This window comes from Helianthus annuus, chromosome 5, assembly GCF_002127325.2.
Source record: "Helianthus annuus cultivar XRQ/B chromosome 5, HanXRQr2.0-SUNRISE, whole genome shotgun sequence".
NCBI lineage: Eukaryota > Viridiplantae > Streptophyta > Magnoliopsida > Asterales > Asteraceae > Helianthus > Helianthus annuus.
In genome coordinates this window covers 4,084,831-4,103,142 of record NC_035437.2, presented here as the reverse complement: position 1 = coordinate 4,103,142, position 18,312 = coordinate 4,084,831, and the positions used below count along the sequence as shown (strand labels likewise).

General features: G+C 38.1%; 1 protein-coding gene across 1 annotated transcript; it reads left to right on the top strand.

Annotated features, from left to right (window-relative positions):
* The first annotated feature begins 2,281 nt into the window (after positions 1 to 2,281).
* Positions 2,282 to 9,036, top strand: LOC110942512 (ent-kaurene synthase TSP4, chloroplastic-like). Its single transcript, XM_022184287.1, has 6 exons — positions 2,282 to 2,575; positions 3,039 to 3,221; positions 5,264 to 5,496; positions 8,304 to 8,445; positions 8,545 to 8,790; positions 9,013 to 9,036. The coding sequence occupies exons 1-6, from the start codon at positions 2,282 to 2,284 to the stop codon at positions 9,034 to 9,036; spliced, it is 1,122 nt and encodes a 373-aa protein (XP_022039979.1).
* Positions 9,037 to 18,312: the final 9,276 nt, after the last annotated feature.

Sequence of the window (18,312 nt, the reverse complement as noted above, 5' to 3'; positions counted from 1 at the left end):
TGTTCCAACTTCTGAATGAATTCATAGATACTAACAGTGTCCAGAGTACCCGTATGTTTCAACAATTCAATGAATGAACTCCACTTTGGAGGTAGAGCATCAGAAAACCTTGCAACCATTTCCTGTTGAGTTGCAGTAACACCATAAGAATACATCTCACTGATTAAATGATAAAAATGAGTGGTCATATCATTTAGTGTTTCGTTATCCATGAATTGAAATGATTCAAATTCCTTTTTCAACAAATCATGTCGTGTCTTTCTTGTAGCCGCATTCCCTTCTCCTCTTGCTACCAAAGCATCCCATAAAGCTTTCGTGCTCGTGCAATAACCGAATTGATGATAGATGTCTTTGTGGAGTGCTTGTGTGAGAATAGAAAACGCCTTCTTCTCAAGATCATATGCCTTCTTTTCTGCTTCTTGCATATTCCTAAAGGTTGCGGCATTTGATCCTGCTTCTTCAAGAGCGATGTTATATGGCGAAATGAAGCACGTCCATAACTTCGTATTTTGCCATAGAACATACGTGTGGAAACGACCTTTCCATGTCGGATATTCGTTCATGTGATTCAACTTTGGCGGGTGGTTGTTGCTACCCGTTTCACTTTTACATATCAATAAATTTTGAATACTTTGATTCTGGTTCGTAACGAATGCCCATTGGCTTGCACTAATAGATTGCTGAGGCATCACATTCCTTAACCAAACGGCTGCATAAGTCTGATCTTCACCTGGTCTTGGGTCCATACTCCAATCCCATGGACTCGTACTACTTTTGATTGATGTATGAAAGATAGTACCTGATCAAATACTTGAAAACAAACTGTTAAAACACTTTTAAGAATCCTCTGTTTAAAAATGATAATGATCTCGACGAAACTCTCTCCATGAAACTCAATAGGATTCGTCGATGAATCTTTGACGAAACTCTAGGGGTTTCGTCGAGGTGCCTTTGACGAAACTTTAGGGGTTTCGTCGAAGTTTCTTATGGCGAAACTCAGGGGTTTCGTCGATTGGAACTTTCGTCAAGATAAGGTTCACAGACTGTTGGTGAAAGTTGGTGAGATTTTTCAAATCAATTCTTATCTGTTTACTGACACAGGACACTCGAAATCAACTCACAACATACTCATCTTACCAAAAAAGGTATGGTGTACAATATTTTAATCCATTTTAATCCTTTTTCAATTTCTAATTTAATTTTAAATTCAATGAAGATCTCAAGAACACATGAAGAACAGATGAACAAACTTGAAGAGATGAAGAACAATCCCAGATTTTATGAACTTTCCGGTCACTGAATAACTTTCCGAAACATAAAATTGCTTAAAACTTTCACTAAAAACCCGGTTTATCACGTGAACAATCAATTTAATAAGGTTTTTGATAAAAAAATTTTAGCAAACAACAAGATCAACACCAGTTTTTATGAAAACTTTTCCAGAAATGTATGAACTTTTCAGGAACAATTTTTCAGAAAAACAACAATAACCAGTTTTAATACTTGATGAAAACCGAACTATGTTTGATTTTAAACAAGGATAAGATCCACTGCTTTGATACCACTTGTAGTTCCCGAATTCTGAGGATCGAATACGAAAACCGAATCCTTGTTTATAACAAACACGGTCACGAGTGCGGAATCCCCGTGACTATGCCAAACCAAACATAGATAGTAATAACACCATATAACCAATGAATCACAGTCAATTGATTAACAGGATGAGAACAAAGGTTCAAACAGATACACACACAGTTTGAAGTAAAACTCTCAGAAGGTTATGCTCTCATCGTTTCAAAGTGAAACTATGAGGTGTTTATATAGCAGCCCAGGCCCATAACTCGACGAAACTTTGATGGGCTCGACGAAACTACATTTGGGCCTGACGAAACCTTACAGACGACGAAACTCTAGGAGTTTCGTCACTGTTCACGGAAAAACCTTGGGCTTTTGACCATTTGGGGGTTTCGTCATCATGGTCTCACGAAACCTGGGGTTCGTCGAAGGCTGCAACTTATGATGTGCTGCAAACTGTTAATAGTTTGCAGCAAACTTATAAACATACAAACATACATAACAAACCATTATGCAACATGCATTGTCATTTAACTTACATAACGGATGAGACAAACTTTGTCGGACACAAGTAGGATAGGAGGATATCCGACTTGGTCGACGGCGCATTACAGACTCGATAAACATTAAAAGACCGTATAAAATACATCGTTAAATAAGACAAGTTACAGACACCAAAATAATGCATCAACACGATCTAGACACAATGACACTAGACGAAGCTAGATTAAAAACGTATGAAGAAAGGTTAAAGTTGAAGAAAAAGGAAAGCCTCGTGAACAATCTAGAAGAACTCTTGTATGCAAGTCATGGACAACATATTGGAAATAGTGGACGAGGGAGATTCAGTTCGTCACGAGGCCGAGGGAGAAGCAATTATCAACATAGGGGTGAAGGACACACCTCTTACCAGTCGGAAGGAACCGACAAACCACAAAGGAATGATAGCAAGCAAGAGACACCGACTATCAGAGATAAGTCAAAAATCACTTGTATAGATGTGAGAAACTTGGGCACTATGCCTACGAATGCACAACCAAGAAAACCAAGGAAAATGAGACACTCTTGGTCGAAATGGAAGATGATGATGAACCGGCACTTCTGTTGTGCCTAAACGATGAAGAGCAGTAGAAACATGGAATTTGGTCATGTGAAACGATCAAAGGGAAGAACCATGTGATGCGGAGAGAGAGATAACATGTGAAAGGTAAAACAAAACAATTCAGTGAGTGGATCAGGAAAAAGTGAAGAATCCGTGAGGGAAGCTATCAATGATGAAGAACCCATTGTGAGAGACAACCGTGATGACGAGACTAAATCTTTGATAGACCAAGAAGAAGGCACGCGTGTGAAGTAAACAAGTAATCCTATGACTAGGCCAGAAGAAAGAATTGTTGTGTGACGCAACCACTAGAGATCTGAGTGAGGTAGAATGTCTAAAATCTATGCGATATGGATTCAAGTCATGTGATATGATGGTGGGGAAGTTAATCAACACCGTTAGAGTTCGTGTTGTGACAAGTACACAAGAAAAGGTTCGTGTGATACAAATCAAGTGCGGTCAAGACAAGCGTGAAGCAAAATATTCGTGTGAAGCAAGTTCGTGTGAAGCGAGTTCGGGTGAAACAAGGTTCGTGAGGAGCAAGGTTCGTGAATAAGAAGATACATGTGAAGTGTTGGATACCGAGGAGATTCGTGAAGATAAAGCTACTCGGAGTTTAAGATATACAACAACTCAAGGATCTTCGTGATTAGGGGGTGAATGAAAGTTATAATCCTTATACATCCTTAAGTTCAAGGGTTATATGGTAATTAGTATAAAGATTGACGGTTACAAAGTTGAGGGCTATTTGTGACAAAACAGAACTTGGTAACCACCACCCTAAAGGTGGCGAAATCCCTTGGAGAGGCACCTGTTCGATTTTGGCAGCCATATACAAAGGAGGAGACGCGACTTTTGATTCTAGAGACACACCCCTTCATGTTTAATTACATCCACGTATTTAAGAGACGCACCCGTTCGTAAAGATACATGTCTATTGGATCACACCCATTAGAAACTATAAATAGGGCTTTAGATTTCAACTGTAATTCAATTAATGTATTCAGATATTCGGTTTATCTATTCAAGTTATTTGATTGTCTAGAGATCAAAGATCCATTTTGGGGCCAACACTTACTTCCCCCGGTTTGATGTTATCTGCCTTAAGAGAAGTCCAAATAAGCTTGAATCAAGTCCTCGCAAGATCTATACACTGAACGAGTCAATAACCTTACCCAAACCACTCTTCTAACCCCCTTCCTAGGCAGTTAACGTGCTTTATATAGACCGTAAAGACACGAATGAGTGAATCAACAAAACATAAAGAGATGATAGAATAAAGTCCACTTTCAATATAAAAAACTAGTTATTAAAGTCATTAATACATAAGTAATACCTAAAATATTTGTTTTCACCAAATGATATAAGAGATAAAATATTTGTTTTCACCAAATGATATAAGAGATTAGCCAAACATGGCTTTTGTTTGACAAAAACTCTTATAATCAATCTTGGATCCCGAGACTACTACACATACTCTAAAGATGGATGATGGAGGAATGTGGCGGATGATGGTGACATCGTGGTGACATGTGTGAGAGAAGTGGTTTGCTAAGGAATGTATAGCAATTAAACCAAACACCCATATTTATAGCTGGAAACAGACCTTTCTCACGGCTCCGTGCCCGAAGGGCACGGCCCCATGTCTTCTTCTTCTCTGTCTTCATTTAATGAGTTGTGTCAGTCCGTATGCACACACGACCCCGTGTGTTAGAGGCACGGTCCCGTGGTCTTGTACTTGCTGTACTATAGGAGATTTTGCATATATGAGAGTTGACCACGGCCCGTGTCCATGGGACACGGCCTCGTCTCTCTTGTCTGCTTCTGTTTGTCTTTTATTCATAGACTCTGGAGTGGGGCACGGCCCCATGCCTTGGTGGCACGACCCCGTGCTTATCTTCTGATTTGTTGTTTTTGGTCTTGGGATGAAGCTCGGAGGGTCGGTATGAAGTGTCAACTTCTCTTCTTTTGTATTTATGTTGGTTTCCGTCGTTAGTTTGTTCCTTTTGTACATTTAAGCTCTTTTAATCCTGAAAATCAAAAGTATATACATAAAAGGATTTTATACCTTATTCGATATAATTTATATGTTGCATTTTGCACATCTCATTCACTATAATGCTTAACCATTCAGAGGCAAATGTCTGAACCATTCAGACATCTCTGCTCGCAAAATAAACAGAACCATTAAGTGCTAAACCAGTAAGAGGTCTGAAACATTAAAAGCCTGATTAAGAGGTAAACAAACAACTCCAATTTCTTTTACCGCATTCTAATTTAAACTGAGTTGTATTTAAAATTAAGTATTGACTTATTTCTAACCCAAAAAACTTTAGTATTTGTACAACTCGGTTTTCATTAAATTTTACATCGAAACACAGACAATAAAACTAAAGGAAACTATGTATTTAGAGAATATCAAGTTATATTTTTAATGAAATACCGATAAAGGAGAATATGAAGTCGCTCCCACTCTTCGATTTATCTAGCTCTTACAATTTGTTCTAGAAATCACCAACATAAATGCCTATATATAAAAAAAAGTTATTGTATTTGTGCTTGATAAATTTATGTTTTCATTCATAGGGGAATGATGATGTTACTCTTTATGTGGGCAGATGGGTGGTAGATAATAACTTGGACAAGTTTAATTCTAGGCAAAAGATCACCTACTGTTACTTCTCAGTTGCTTCAATTCTTTCTTCTCCAGAACTATCAGATGCCCGGATTGCATGGACCAAATCTTGCCTCCTTGTTACCGTTATGGATGACTTTATTGATGTTGAAGGCTCTGTGGATGAATTGGCGAACATGATTCAGTGTGTTAGAAAAGTATCACTACAAGAAAAAAAACTTTATAGGGACAACATTTTTTTCAGTTTATAGGGAGGACATGTTGTCTTTATAGGCCTTTTTAACCTATAGAGACGACATATCGTCTCTATAAAATTTGTCTCTACAGCCTCGTCCCTCCCTGTAGGTTACAAAAGTCGTCTCTATAGGTGTCCTTGCTATAGAATAGTATGTAGAGACGACATGTCGTCCCTACAAGTTTGTGCAAAAAAAAAAAAAATTAGAAATCAAACTTAATATTTACTAAATAAAAGAAATGTTTATTCTAATATTTTTTTAAACCCTATAGAGACGATATGTCGTCTCTATATGTTCTCTTTAAAAAATTAAAAAAAAAAACATTTTAGTCCTATAGAGACAACTTGTCCTCTCTATAGGTTTTTCTTTATAAAAAATAAAAAATATATTTTCACCTGTTGTCGTCTCTATAGGTTATCTTTAAAAAATAAAAATAAAATCATATAAGCCATATAGAGACGACTTATTCTTTCTATAGGTTTTTCTTTATAAAAAATAAAAAAACAGATTTTCACCTATAGAGACGACTTGTTGTCTCTGTAGGATTTTAGTATAGATAAAATAATTTCACATTTTTCACCAATAGAAACGACTTGTCGTCTCTATAGCATTTCCTTTTAAATAAAACAATTTAATCATTTCATCTATAGAGACGACTTTTCGTTTCTATAGGATATTTTTTTAAATAAAATAATTTAAAATTTTCACTTATAGAGACAACATGTAATCTCTGTAAGATTTTCTTTGAAAAAATGTCAAATATTGTTTTTAGCTATAGAGACGACATGTCCTCTCTATAAGTCTTAAAAAAATAAAAAATAAAAAATATTAAAAATTTTGTTTTTCCAGGTTTTTAAACAAAAAAATACCAATAATAAACAAATTTAAACCTGTTAAATGTTAAACAAAACTACACACCTAAATATCATAAATAAACATGCATTACAAAACAAAGTAATCTAAAGCACATACCAACATAACACAAACTAAACTAAGTAGCTAACCATCATCTTCACGACTACCACTACCATCACGACTATCGCTACTATCACCCCTATAATCACGCCTAAGACTACTATCACCACGATTACCAGGTAGAAGTCGAAATTATCTATTTATAACTTGATCCTTTCTTTTAAAAGTACTTGGAATTTGTACCAATTGTTGGTTGAATTGTCGCTGCATCTCTTCTTGCAATTGTTCCAATTGTTGGTTAACTTGTCTTTGAACGTGTTTTCTTTGGTTGTGCTACATTGACAAATAAAACAACAAAGTTAGTAAATTAATTTAGGTATGTTACTGATATATTACATACTTACCTATTTGAAATATTCCAATCACTAAAACCTTTCTAATTGTGAGGTTAAGTCAAAGTAAAATCAAAATTGAGACAGAATCTATGTGAATGTTCAATTATACTAATTTCCTTTGTTTTTTTTAGTTTTATACCGTGAGTATTTCATGCCTAAACTAAACAAAACTATTAAGACCATTTTATTCATTATTAATTAAACTTGGCCAAAATAGTTGTCACGGCCCCCGTCCCAGTTTTACCCGGTCCAGGAGCCGCGGGACAGGAACCCGTGGTATTTATTATTTGAATTGACAGCGGAAGTCTAACATTTATACTTGAAAATGCCCAATTATTTTATTTCATAATTTGGGGATAACACCCATAATTTACAATAAGGTGATTTTACTGGGAAATCCATGTTTTTACAAAAAAACATGTTTCTTTATTTTATTGAGCCACTTCCTCAAGCTTGTAGTGCTACACGATACTTTTCCTGGATCACAGCAGATCACCTGAAACATGTTTTAAAAAGTTTTATCAGCAGGGAAATACTAGCGAGTCACTCAAGTTGCACAAAACGACACATTGTTATAATATACAGTATTAAAGGTGATTACATTGTTTCTATCTACCAATTACCCCAAATCGGTATTTGTCACTCGACTGTATCTGTGACTATGGTCAGATCACCCATTGGCTATCCTGTTGTCTAATGGTGATGGGTATCAAGTAATGTATACAAAATCCCACATACCGGCAGTAATTGAAGATTACAAAGAATTAATCCATGTAATTATAACTTTGAAAACAAGTAGAGTTTTGTAAAGCATTTTAAGAAAAAGAGAATGACTCACTTTGCAGATTTAAACGGGCAGAGTTTTAGCCTACTGATAAGCCTTGTAACCTAATTTAAATAACAATGCACACGAATTAGGTCAGTAACTCAATACAACATTTACGATAACTCACGAGATCGAAAGCCTCACGTCGAATGACAAAGTGCAACACTTAAACATCCATCGAATTTACGACGAATCACAAAGTATAGCCCTAATGTGGGCAGCACTTAAACATCCATCGGATTGGTTTCAATCGTAGGCAGCACTTAAACATCCATCGGATTGGTTTGAATATATATATTTACCTTCGATTATCTTGATTCGTAGTTATTTTTAATGTTTTTTTTCCTTATACGTGGTCTAGCAAACTGATAAGTGTTTAGGGAGGTTTTTGAAAGTGTTTTGGTCTCTAGGGAGTTCACCTGAAACCAGAGATTCTCATGGCAAGTGAACTCCTCGAATATGCTGACATGGCAAAACTGGAAAAAAAAAAAGAGACGGCTCTTCTTACTAAAGGACTCCCTAGAAACCAAAACATATTCATAAACCTCTTAGAACACTTATGATTTTCCTAGCCCACCTAGGAAATAATAAAGTTATTTTAACGGATTATCAACCACAGATGGAGTGTAAATGTTGACAATGATTGTTGTTCAGAGGAAGTTCACATTCTCTTTTTAGCGATAAAAGATGTAGTGTCTTGGATAGGCGACACCGGCTTTAAATGGCAAGAACGAGACGTAACAAGTCATGTTATTCAATGTGTATGATAAAATCCTTCCTAGCATCTGACCCTATTCTACTTAATAACATTCTTTTCAGATAGTGTGTAATGGTATTCATTTATTAATACGTTTTGGCAGTGGTTGAATATGATGAATAGTATGCTAACCGAAGCTACATGGGCGAGAGATGGTACAGTGCCAACGATGAACGAGTATATAGAAAATGCTTTGGTATCATTCGCATTGGGCACTGTAGTACTCCCTGCTCTTTACTTCATTGGGCCAAAATTGTCCGAGGATGTTGTTCAAAGTCATGAATATCGAAACTTATATAAGCTAATGAGCACTCATGGTCGCCTTCTCAATGATATCAGGACCTTCAAGGTAGATGTTTCTGGACTTCAACTTTCACAATGCCTAAATTTAAGTTATATACGTATTTGTTCTTCTGTTTCAAGTCCATTGGCTTACTATTTACTAACCATTCTGTTTATATTCTTTTCAAATATATTCTAATCTTATGTGTTATTTTATTTAATTCACTAATTTTTAAACCAACTTGATTTTCCTTTAGTTATTGACTTTTATACTATTATTACTTTTTAGTTTTTACGGCATATCCAAATATAACTACTTACTGTTACTAACATATAATGATTTTATAAATAGTTGAGATTTCGAATTAGTTCATGATTTCTTACCCATATGATATTATTTATCTTAGATTTTACAAAGTCAGGTTATTATCATGTAAAAATATAAACCACATTACAATTTTTTTTAAATGACATTGTTGGTGTCTTTTACTCAAATCTCGGGAGACGTGGACGATTTCATTGTTGGGATTAGGAAGCCATGCCAAGTGGTTGCCGACCCTCAAACACTCTCCCCAGAAGGGGTGGTAACCGATGTTGCCCTTCTCGAGCGTGTTTTTTCACTCCGTTTTCAAACTGTCAAATGCATCCCTCCGAGTTGTCGAATGACGTTCGCTCAGGTTTTAATGGGTGCTTTACGTAAAGTGGTGGCGTCTCCAGGCTCGGTTGAAAATTGGGTTCAGTTGCTTTTGTTGCCGGGTTGTACACTGAGGGTTGTAAGGCCTTCTTCCAGGCAAGAGCGGAGATCAGGAAATAGAAAATCCCTGCAGTGCAGCAGCATCTTGCAGGCGCTTGCATTGTGGAAAGATGGGTCTGGTTTTCCAGATCTGGTCTCTTCTCTCTTGAGCTGTGAGGGGGACTCTGAGGTGCCTAGAAGGGTTTCCGGAAAGGGCGAAGACAATAAAAAGGATCCCAATATCAAGCAATGCCTGCGGAAGGTCAGGGATGGGCATTTTACGACGGCGGTCAAAGTTGTATGTTCTAGTTGGGTTGCCCCCTTTGGAGAATCAACCATGAAAGCTCTTATTGATAAACACCCGGTGATGCCACCCCCATCACGGCCTTCCAACCCCATTGTCCAACCCACTATTATTACAGTAGAGGATTGCATGCTTAAATGTATCCAATCCTTCCCTAGAGGGACATCTTGTGGCAGAGATGGGATGCGGGCCCAACACTTGTTGGACGCTATTGGTTGCGTGGGGTCGGTAAGTTCCTCGGGTCTGCTCACAGCGATTACTAGAGTCGTCAACCTATGGCTTGAAGGGCTTTGCCCTAAAGAGTTGGCAGAGTTTGTGGCCTCAGCCCCCCTAACCCCCTTATTAAAACCTGATAATGGTATTAGGCCTATCGTAGTGGGTGGCATCTGGCGTAGGTTGGTCTCTAAGGTGGCTATGAAGAAGGTTGGGAAGGACATGGCCCAGTATTTGGGGGATTTTCAATTTGGGGTTGGTACACCAAATGGGGCAGAGGCGGTGCTTCATAGTGCGAACAGGTTCGTTAACTCCTTTCATGAAGATGGGTCCATGGCCTTACTTACGGTAGACTTCACCAATGCTTTCAACATGGTTGACCGTTCAGCGTTCCTCCAGCAGGTCCACCAATGCTGCCCATCTATCTATCGGTGGGTCCAGTTCCTGTACGCCCAACCCGCTCGGTTGTATGTTGGCAGCGAGTGTATTGGGGCCACCACTGGAGTGCAACAGGGAGATCCCTTGGGGCCCCTCCTCTTTGCCCTAGCCTTACAACCCCTTATTCTCCGTGTACAGGAGCACTGTAACCTCCCCCTTCATGCTTGGTATTTGGATGATGGCACGATCATAGGTAATGCAATGGAAGTTGCTAAAGCCTTGGACATCATCAACACGGAGGGACCATCCATAGGGCTCCATCTCAATATTAAGAAAACGGAAGTGTACTGGCCATCTTGTGACGGTCTCAAGGTGCAGGACGGCCTTTTCCCGAGAGGGATAGGTAGACCTGTGAGGGGGGTTAAGCTCCTTGGGGGGGCGGTTAGCCGAGACTCTGCTTTTATTGGGGAATTAGCAGGGCGGCGGGCATCGACAGCGGTTGACCTTATGAAACTCTTGCCCTGCTTACAGGACCCCCAGTGCGAGCTTCTTCTTTTAAGGTCATGCATGGGGGTAGCTAAGTTACTGTTTGGGCTGCGGACCTGCCAACCTCACTTGATGGCAAATGCGGTATCCTGTTTTGACGATGGTCTCCGAAAGGCTATTGAAGACATTGTTGTTTGTGGGGGGCCTTACTTTGGTGAACTTCAGTGGCGTTTGACATCTTTGCCGATGCGCCTGGGTGGTTTGGGCCTCCTCTCAGCTCGGGATGTTGGAGTTTATGCTTTTGTGGCGTCTAGAGCTCAGTCGTGTGTATTGCAATACCACATCCTTCGGAACAGTAGGGTTGATAAGCTTGACGTAGACTACCAACAGGCTCTCGAGTATTTAAGTGTCTCTCTTCCAGACTTTGACATTGGCGGTTTCTCTAATATGGACACCGCCCCCCCCCCCCACAAAGCCACAAAAAACTTTGGCGAATGCTCTATTTGAAAAAATCACTCGAAATCTGGGAGAAACACTTGATCTGTCTCCCCGCCAGAAGGCGGTGATTGAGTGCTTGAAAGGCCCCCATGAGCAAGACTTTTTGACTGTTATCCCGATCGAGGGGCTGGGGCAATGCATGTCGGCTGTTGAGTACAGGGTTATCCTCAAATACCGGCTGATGATCCCTATGTATCCAGAAGACGAAACCTGCCCAATCTGCCGTAAAACCTGCATGGATAAATACGGGGAGCATGTTGTTCATTGCAAGGAGCTCCCTGGTTTCAAATACCGGCATGACTGGGTGAGGGATATTTTAGGGACATCTTGAGGAGAGCGGGGATTTCTGCCAAGAAGGAGGCCCATGTGAATTTCCTTACAGACCCCATGGAAGGGAGATCTACATTGAGACCAGCGGACCTGCTCGTCTTTGGCTGGGCGGGAGGGAAACATGCTTGTATAGATCTCACAAGAGTCTCTCCCTTAGATGGGTTAAGGGAAAATGGGTTTGTAGCAGGACAAGCGGTAAAGAAAGCAGAATCTAAAAAGGTGGACAAACACGCTAAAGCATGTGCTGATAACCAACATGCATTTGTCCCCTTCGCCTTCGACACCTTTGGATCCCTGGCTCCAGAAGCTATCCGTTTGCTGACTAGGGTCCAACAGGTTGTCCACAACAGTGGCTCATCAACAGGGGGGCATGGGTTTGTTTTTAATAGGCTAGGGTTTGCTATCCAGAAAGGGGTAGCGGCACAACTTGTTGCTCGCTTACCTGTGATATTGATGTAAAGTGCATTTTGTCGAAAATTAAAAGCCAAACAAATACAATCAAAATAAAGAAGTCTGCCTGGCGCAACCTGGTCTGAATGAAACTGAACCGTAAAATATGTAATTAAATTGATAGATAGCTTGAACACCGAATATTAGCTAGTGATAACATCTATGAAAACTAATTGGTTGTGTTTATGCAGAGGGAATTGAAGGACGGTAAACTCAATGGTGTGACATTGCACAAAAAATATAGAAATAGTGGAATTGAGGAAGAAGAAATTGTACACGAGATTAAGATGTTAATTGATGATCTGGAGAAAAAGCTGATGGAAATGGTTCTGGAAACAAAGGAAAGTATTGTTCCCAATGCATGCAAAGATGTATTCTGGAAGACATGTTGTTCGGGTAAATTCTTTTATGCAACAGATGATGGGTTCTCTGGAGAAAACATTCTTAATACCGTGAAGGATGTCATGTATGAACCAGCATTCATGCTTAAGAATCCACACGAATAACCATCCTCGAAGATGAAACTATCATGCTCTTATCTGTGTGTATATATGTATGTATGTATGAACATGTGAATGCAAATGAGTGACTCATCATGGCATGTCCTAAAGTGACAGTAACTCATTGTGTAAATAGTATTTCTTAAATTATATATTTCATATTTTGGTGATGGTAATGTTATCAAACCGGGATTTTTTTTTTTTTTGCTTTTCAAAAAAAAAAAAAAAAGATAACCCTAACCCAATGAAGGAACTCATAAACAATAAACTGATAAAACTTTGATCAACTATAAGGCCGGAGGGTGTGGGGGGCACCACCGCCTCGTCACCACCTATGGCGCCGCCGGCGCTATACCCCCACACCCAGCCAATCAAGAGGGGCGCTATAGGTGAGCTCGCCATCATGTTAACGAGAAGAAGGGGCTGTTCAGGTGGGGCCCACTCGAGTGTCATCCAATCAAAATTTTTTTTTTGTTTAATAGAGGGCTCCATCCCACACCGTGCAAGTTAAAAGGGGGCGTTATAAAGCCCCCTAGCTAACGTGGCGCCTACGTGGCGCTGAGGTGTCCTTATAAAGCCCAAGGGGGGTTATTCCACACCCTCTAGCCTAAATCTCGCCACACCTAATAAACGGGTGTACAATGCCCTATTTAAACTAAGGGGCTGTTTGGCTAAGCTTATTTTAATCACTTATTTACTTATTGTCTTTTTGAAAAGTTAAAATGTGTTTGGGTTAGCTTATTATGTGAGAGGAATAAGTAAATAAGTCATTCCATTCTGACTTATTTACTTTTTCAAAAAGTCAATAAGTAAATAAGTGACTAAAATAAGCTTAGCCAAACAGCCCCTAAACATTATGTAAACCTCTTCTAACTTAAATCAATTGAATAAACTACTTAAAAACAAACTAGATAAATGTGACAACTCGTAACTTCGAGGTAAAAATCGTTCGTTTCGTTTTTACAAAATAAATATATACTTATCTTATTCGAAGAATTTATTTTATACTTATTTAATTTATAGAAACCAAATCCATATCGTGTTGAACCGACCCAAACCGTTTGAACCAAAACACTTGTATCGCATGTCGATTCAACCCACTCGCGTAACTTGAAACTTACGAGACCCGAACCATAGCATCTATATTAATTGTATACATCTATATTAGTTGGTTAATTGTATTTTCTTTTTATTAGTTGAGTATGTGCTTTAAAAAATAGCCATCTATGCCATTAATTTGTTTGTATATAATAGTTCTACCCAGTGTTTTAAAAACCGGTAAATACCGGCCGGTTATACCGGTATTATCGGTACCGGATGCAAATCCGGTACGAAACATCCTGGTAAATAAGTGAAACGGTATAAGATTCGTACCGGCGGTAAAATCCGGTATACCGGTTTGAACCGTAATACCGGTACCGGCCCATAGTTATTTTGGTTTGGGTTTTTAATATTCTAGAGTTTCATCAGATACATATACCATCGATCATCATTTAAAATTATCATCACTTACTGTTCATCACATCATCCACAAGATTCAGCCCCATCTTCATCGGTTCATCACTCCATCTTCATCATGCTTCCAGTTCCATCTTTATCGGTAGTTTTACTTATCAGTAAAATAATATGAGAGTAAATAGATCCACAAGTGGGTCAAAAAGTGAAAGACTTGAAGCAATTCTATATATATATATATATATATATATATATATATATATATATATATCTCCATATACATATGTATGTATGTCTATATGTGTAAAGCAATGTTATGTGAAAGATTGTATTTTGAAACTTAAAAAAGAAAGAGGAGGTGATAATAGTTATATTATATTGTATAATCCATGTATGTATGTATGTATGTATGTATGTATGTATGTATGTATGTATGTATGTATGTATGTATGTATGTATGTATGTATGTATGTATGTATGTATGTATGTATGTATGTATGTATGTATGTATGTATGTATGTATGTATGTATGTATGTATGTATGTATGTATGTATGTATGTATGTATGTATCTCTATGAAATTATAGAGTTAGCTAGTTCATCCGGTTGAACCACCCGGTTCTACCGGTTGAACCATTTTTAAGGTTATCCCGGTATGATTTAAAAACCGGTTTTTAAAACATTGGTTCTACCAAATATAATAAAAAAAATATCATGGTCTGAATCAAATTAGTAGAATTGTAAATAATTAGTTGATTATAACAATAATAATTATTGTGATAACAATTCCCTTGATCTCAGCCTACGTATGCAAGTGTATCTATATATTGAGTTAGAAAAAAAAATAGAAGTCATTATGATGTCCATGCCCCTGTTCGTAATGTTGGAACATCATGTTCCCTTAGTTGTTCCAATTGGCCCAAAGCTTAACTCCCTCCAAGCCCAACCGCCCACTATTGTTATATTACGTAACTTGCATGTATTGTTTTTGATAACTTCTCAAACCCTAACAAAAATAAATCACAGAGTGCGACTTTTCCTACCCTACTCCACTTTTGACGACAACAAGAGTTCTAGGGACGTCAAGATTCGACTTCAAAACTAGATCTAATCTCCATAAATCGCTAGGTATCGCCTCTTGATTTCATTTATTTATAATTCTAAACGTTTATTCATATTTTCGGTAGTTGATACTCTAGAAACATGGCTGCGTTTTGGGTGTAATTGCTGGATCTTGTGGTATAGGAATCATATTAGTCAAGTTTGATGCTTAGTATTCTTGATTATGCGTGTGTAGACATTAGATATGGATTCGGGTTTCATGTTCTCGATGATCTTGATGTTAAGTATGATGGATCTGATATAAAACAACATATGACCTGCCATGAATATTGTGAAGGTGTTATGTGATGGTAAAACACGGTAAAGAAACCCGGGAACTCGTTTTAGTAATGTATATGCGAAAAACCGCAAGCTATCCGACAGTTTCAGCCGACTTTAATCGGCTGTAACCGGGTCATAATTTAATGAAAACAGGGTTTTCTTGAGTCTATAATGTGATATTTCAAAATACGCTTCAAATGGCACTGGAATCATATTTTTTCGAGGTTGTTTACTATTTTTCAAGGTCCGTTTTGTATAGCAGCAAAAGCTGCGTTTTTACTGCAGAAAATGTGTGTTATGTTTTTCGTCATAACTTGAAATCTGTATAGAATTAGCTCATGAAATTTATACTGAAGATGACCACTGATGTCGTTGTAATTCTTCAACTGGAATTTCATCAATCGGACTTACGATGAATTTTAAATGAATTTTCGGTGGACTGCAGTCAGAAAGTGATGAATCTGATTGTAGCCCGGAAAATAATTTTTTTTTAAATATTGGCAATGAATTGGATCCCTATATTTTTACACAATAATCCTTGGATCGTTTGAAACATTCTGTAAAAATTTGGGAATTTTTGGAATGAGTTAACTATTTTATTAAAATGCCCGAAAATAGCCCATTTTTGAATGTTAAAGCTGAAACGACATAAGTAGTAATTTGCGTGTCTAAATGTCGGGTAGGTTATCTGAGAATGATCCAACGTGTTATATGTCAATGAAAGTGTTATGTGCAATATCGTATGTTTGCTGTTGAATGGTTATAGTTGGGATGTTTATATGGGCGTGAACTGTTAACGTGAGTGCATGTTATGTGATAGATGCGTGTAGGAACTTTGTGTTTTATTTAAAACCATTAACAAACTAAATGGTAATCATATTAGGACACGATTGACCAACCCTGACCGTTAACTATTTTAATAGTTCAACCGAGCAACCAAATGTAGAATATGTATTGGATTCCCGGTGGTTTGGGAATGGGTTAAAAAACTAAAACAGAACCTGCATATTCTCCTTGGGTGGAATATGTACCTCCATCCTCGTTGGGAAGGATAACAACATTAAAACTGCGTATTCTCCTTGGGTAGATTACGTACCTCCGTCCTCCATAGGAAGGACGACAACATATAACTTTCTAGACAAAAAGTCCCTCATTTTTATATCGACTTAATCGCCGGGCCAATAGCGAGCGAGTCATTAGTTAAATAGCGTTATTAGGTTTGACAAGCCTCACACCGTGCCGTTGAGGACGGGAGTGGACTAATAGATCTGGGCACTTAGTCAATGATGATAGACATTGACGTAGGGCACAACATACTCCAGTCACTTATCCCTCCACGGGATACCCACTGACTGTCCCCAACCACTGGGACGCATGCTCGAATGTAGTGAACTCACCTTTGATTGCTCGGTAGATTATGTTACTTGTTTAACAGTTGATTAAATGCGTCCTACCATGGTTTACCAGCAACAATCAGTTTAATGAATTCACAATTCACGTATCTAATCACACGTATTGCTCAAGCAATAAATAACCAAACAGATAATCATCGTGTATTTCATAACAAGCATAGTTCATACTATCACGTTTACAATTACGGTTTTGGGGTCACATAATATCATATCAATCACGCGACTTTAGTTCACACTACACTAATAACATGTCAGCAAACACCTCGCTATCCATAGCCAAATCCGCAATACATAATTAATCAACATGTCGTTCTTTTCTTTTCTAAATAATAGCCATTAACAATCGTTCAACACAAAGCTTAGTTTTAAATCTCCTATTTCTAGTTACCAGACAAATCACGGCCATTGTTTAACATGGATCTAATGATTCATCACTACCAATCCTGATCGAGTTTATGAGTATCAATTCATGCATTCACACTAACCAATTTTATTAACCCACTATCATGTCTCCTATCTCCTGCATATCTACATATACTAATCTGATATAATGGGAATCATGTGATTCTGGTTCACAGCAAACCGACCACATGACCTTTCCAATAGTTAATCATTATCATCACAATTTATTAAATAACATAGCACTAGTAACTATCACTAAACATTAATAGGGTCACATGGCCGCCATTGACTTTTAGAATGTGCACAAGGGAGATCACATGGCTGCCATTTATTTATTCAAGATCATCCAAATCCATGCAACCAATACCAATCGGACCTAACAGGAACTTTCTGTCATCAAGCCCTCATTATTAATCATATTTTCTATCATACACCCTGAGATTGTTCACGTGACATAATAAGTATCACTCATAATAAACCTCAACCATCTAGTTCAGCCAAGTTAACGCATGATATATATATCAGGAATATTATTACATACATCACTGGTTATTAATCATCATGCAAGAAACGATCTAACATACATCATATGCTAACCCGATCGAACATACACTTCAAACATCGATCAGCAAAGGATAAGATATGGCGAAACACTAACCGAGTTGGATGATTAAAACGAGTACGCTCCGCACTAGAAGACTTCGAACAGGAGTTATGGAGGCTGCCGACTTCGAGATGGAGAGAAAGGGAAGTAGGGTTTTAGAGTTCTTGTGATAATAGAGAAGGTGTATGAATATACGCTTATAACAAATCGGGACAAAGTGGGCCGAACCCATATGTGTTGGTTTATAACCTGAATGGGCTTCTCATACCTATGTTTGGGCTTAAATAACACATGTGATGACTTGGGCTTGTGTGAATCAGGTTTGACACTAGTGTGGGCCGAGTACATATAAGGGGTAACAAGAGTGTGTGTGTTAAGTGAGTTTTGCGGCCCACTTGTGTAGAATAGTTCGCGGCCCAAACAAGTTGGCTCTCTAATTAA

Bases quoted from the DNA above. Each gene is read 5' to 3' on its own strand.
- LOC110942512 (XM_022184287.1), top strand. From the start codon at position 2,282: ATGACACTAGACGAAGCTAGATTAAAAACGTATGAAGAAAGGTTAAAG. The intron at 3,222-5,263 runs GTTCGTGAATAA...TTTCATTCATAG, and splicing joins CAAGGTTCGTGAGGAGCAAG to GGGAATGATGATGTTACTCT. The intron at 8,446-8,544 runs GTATGATAAAAT...ACGTTTTGGCAG, and splicing joins CAAGTCATGTTATTCAATGT to TGGTTGAATATGATGAATAG.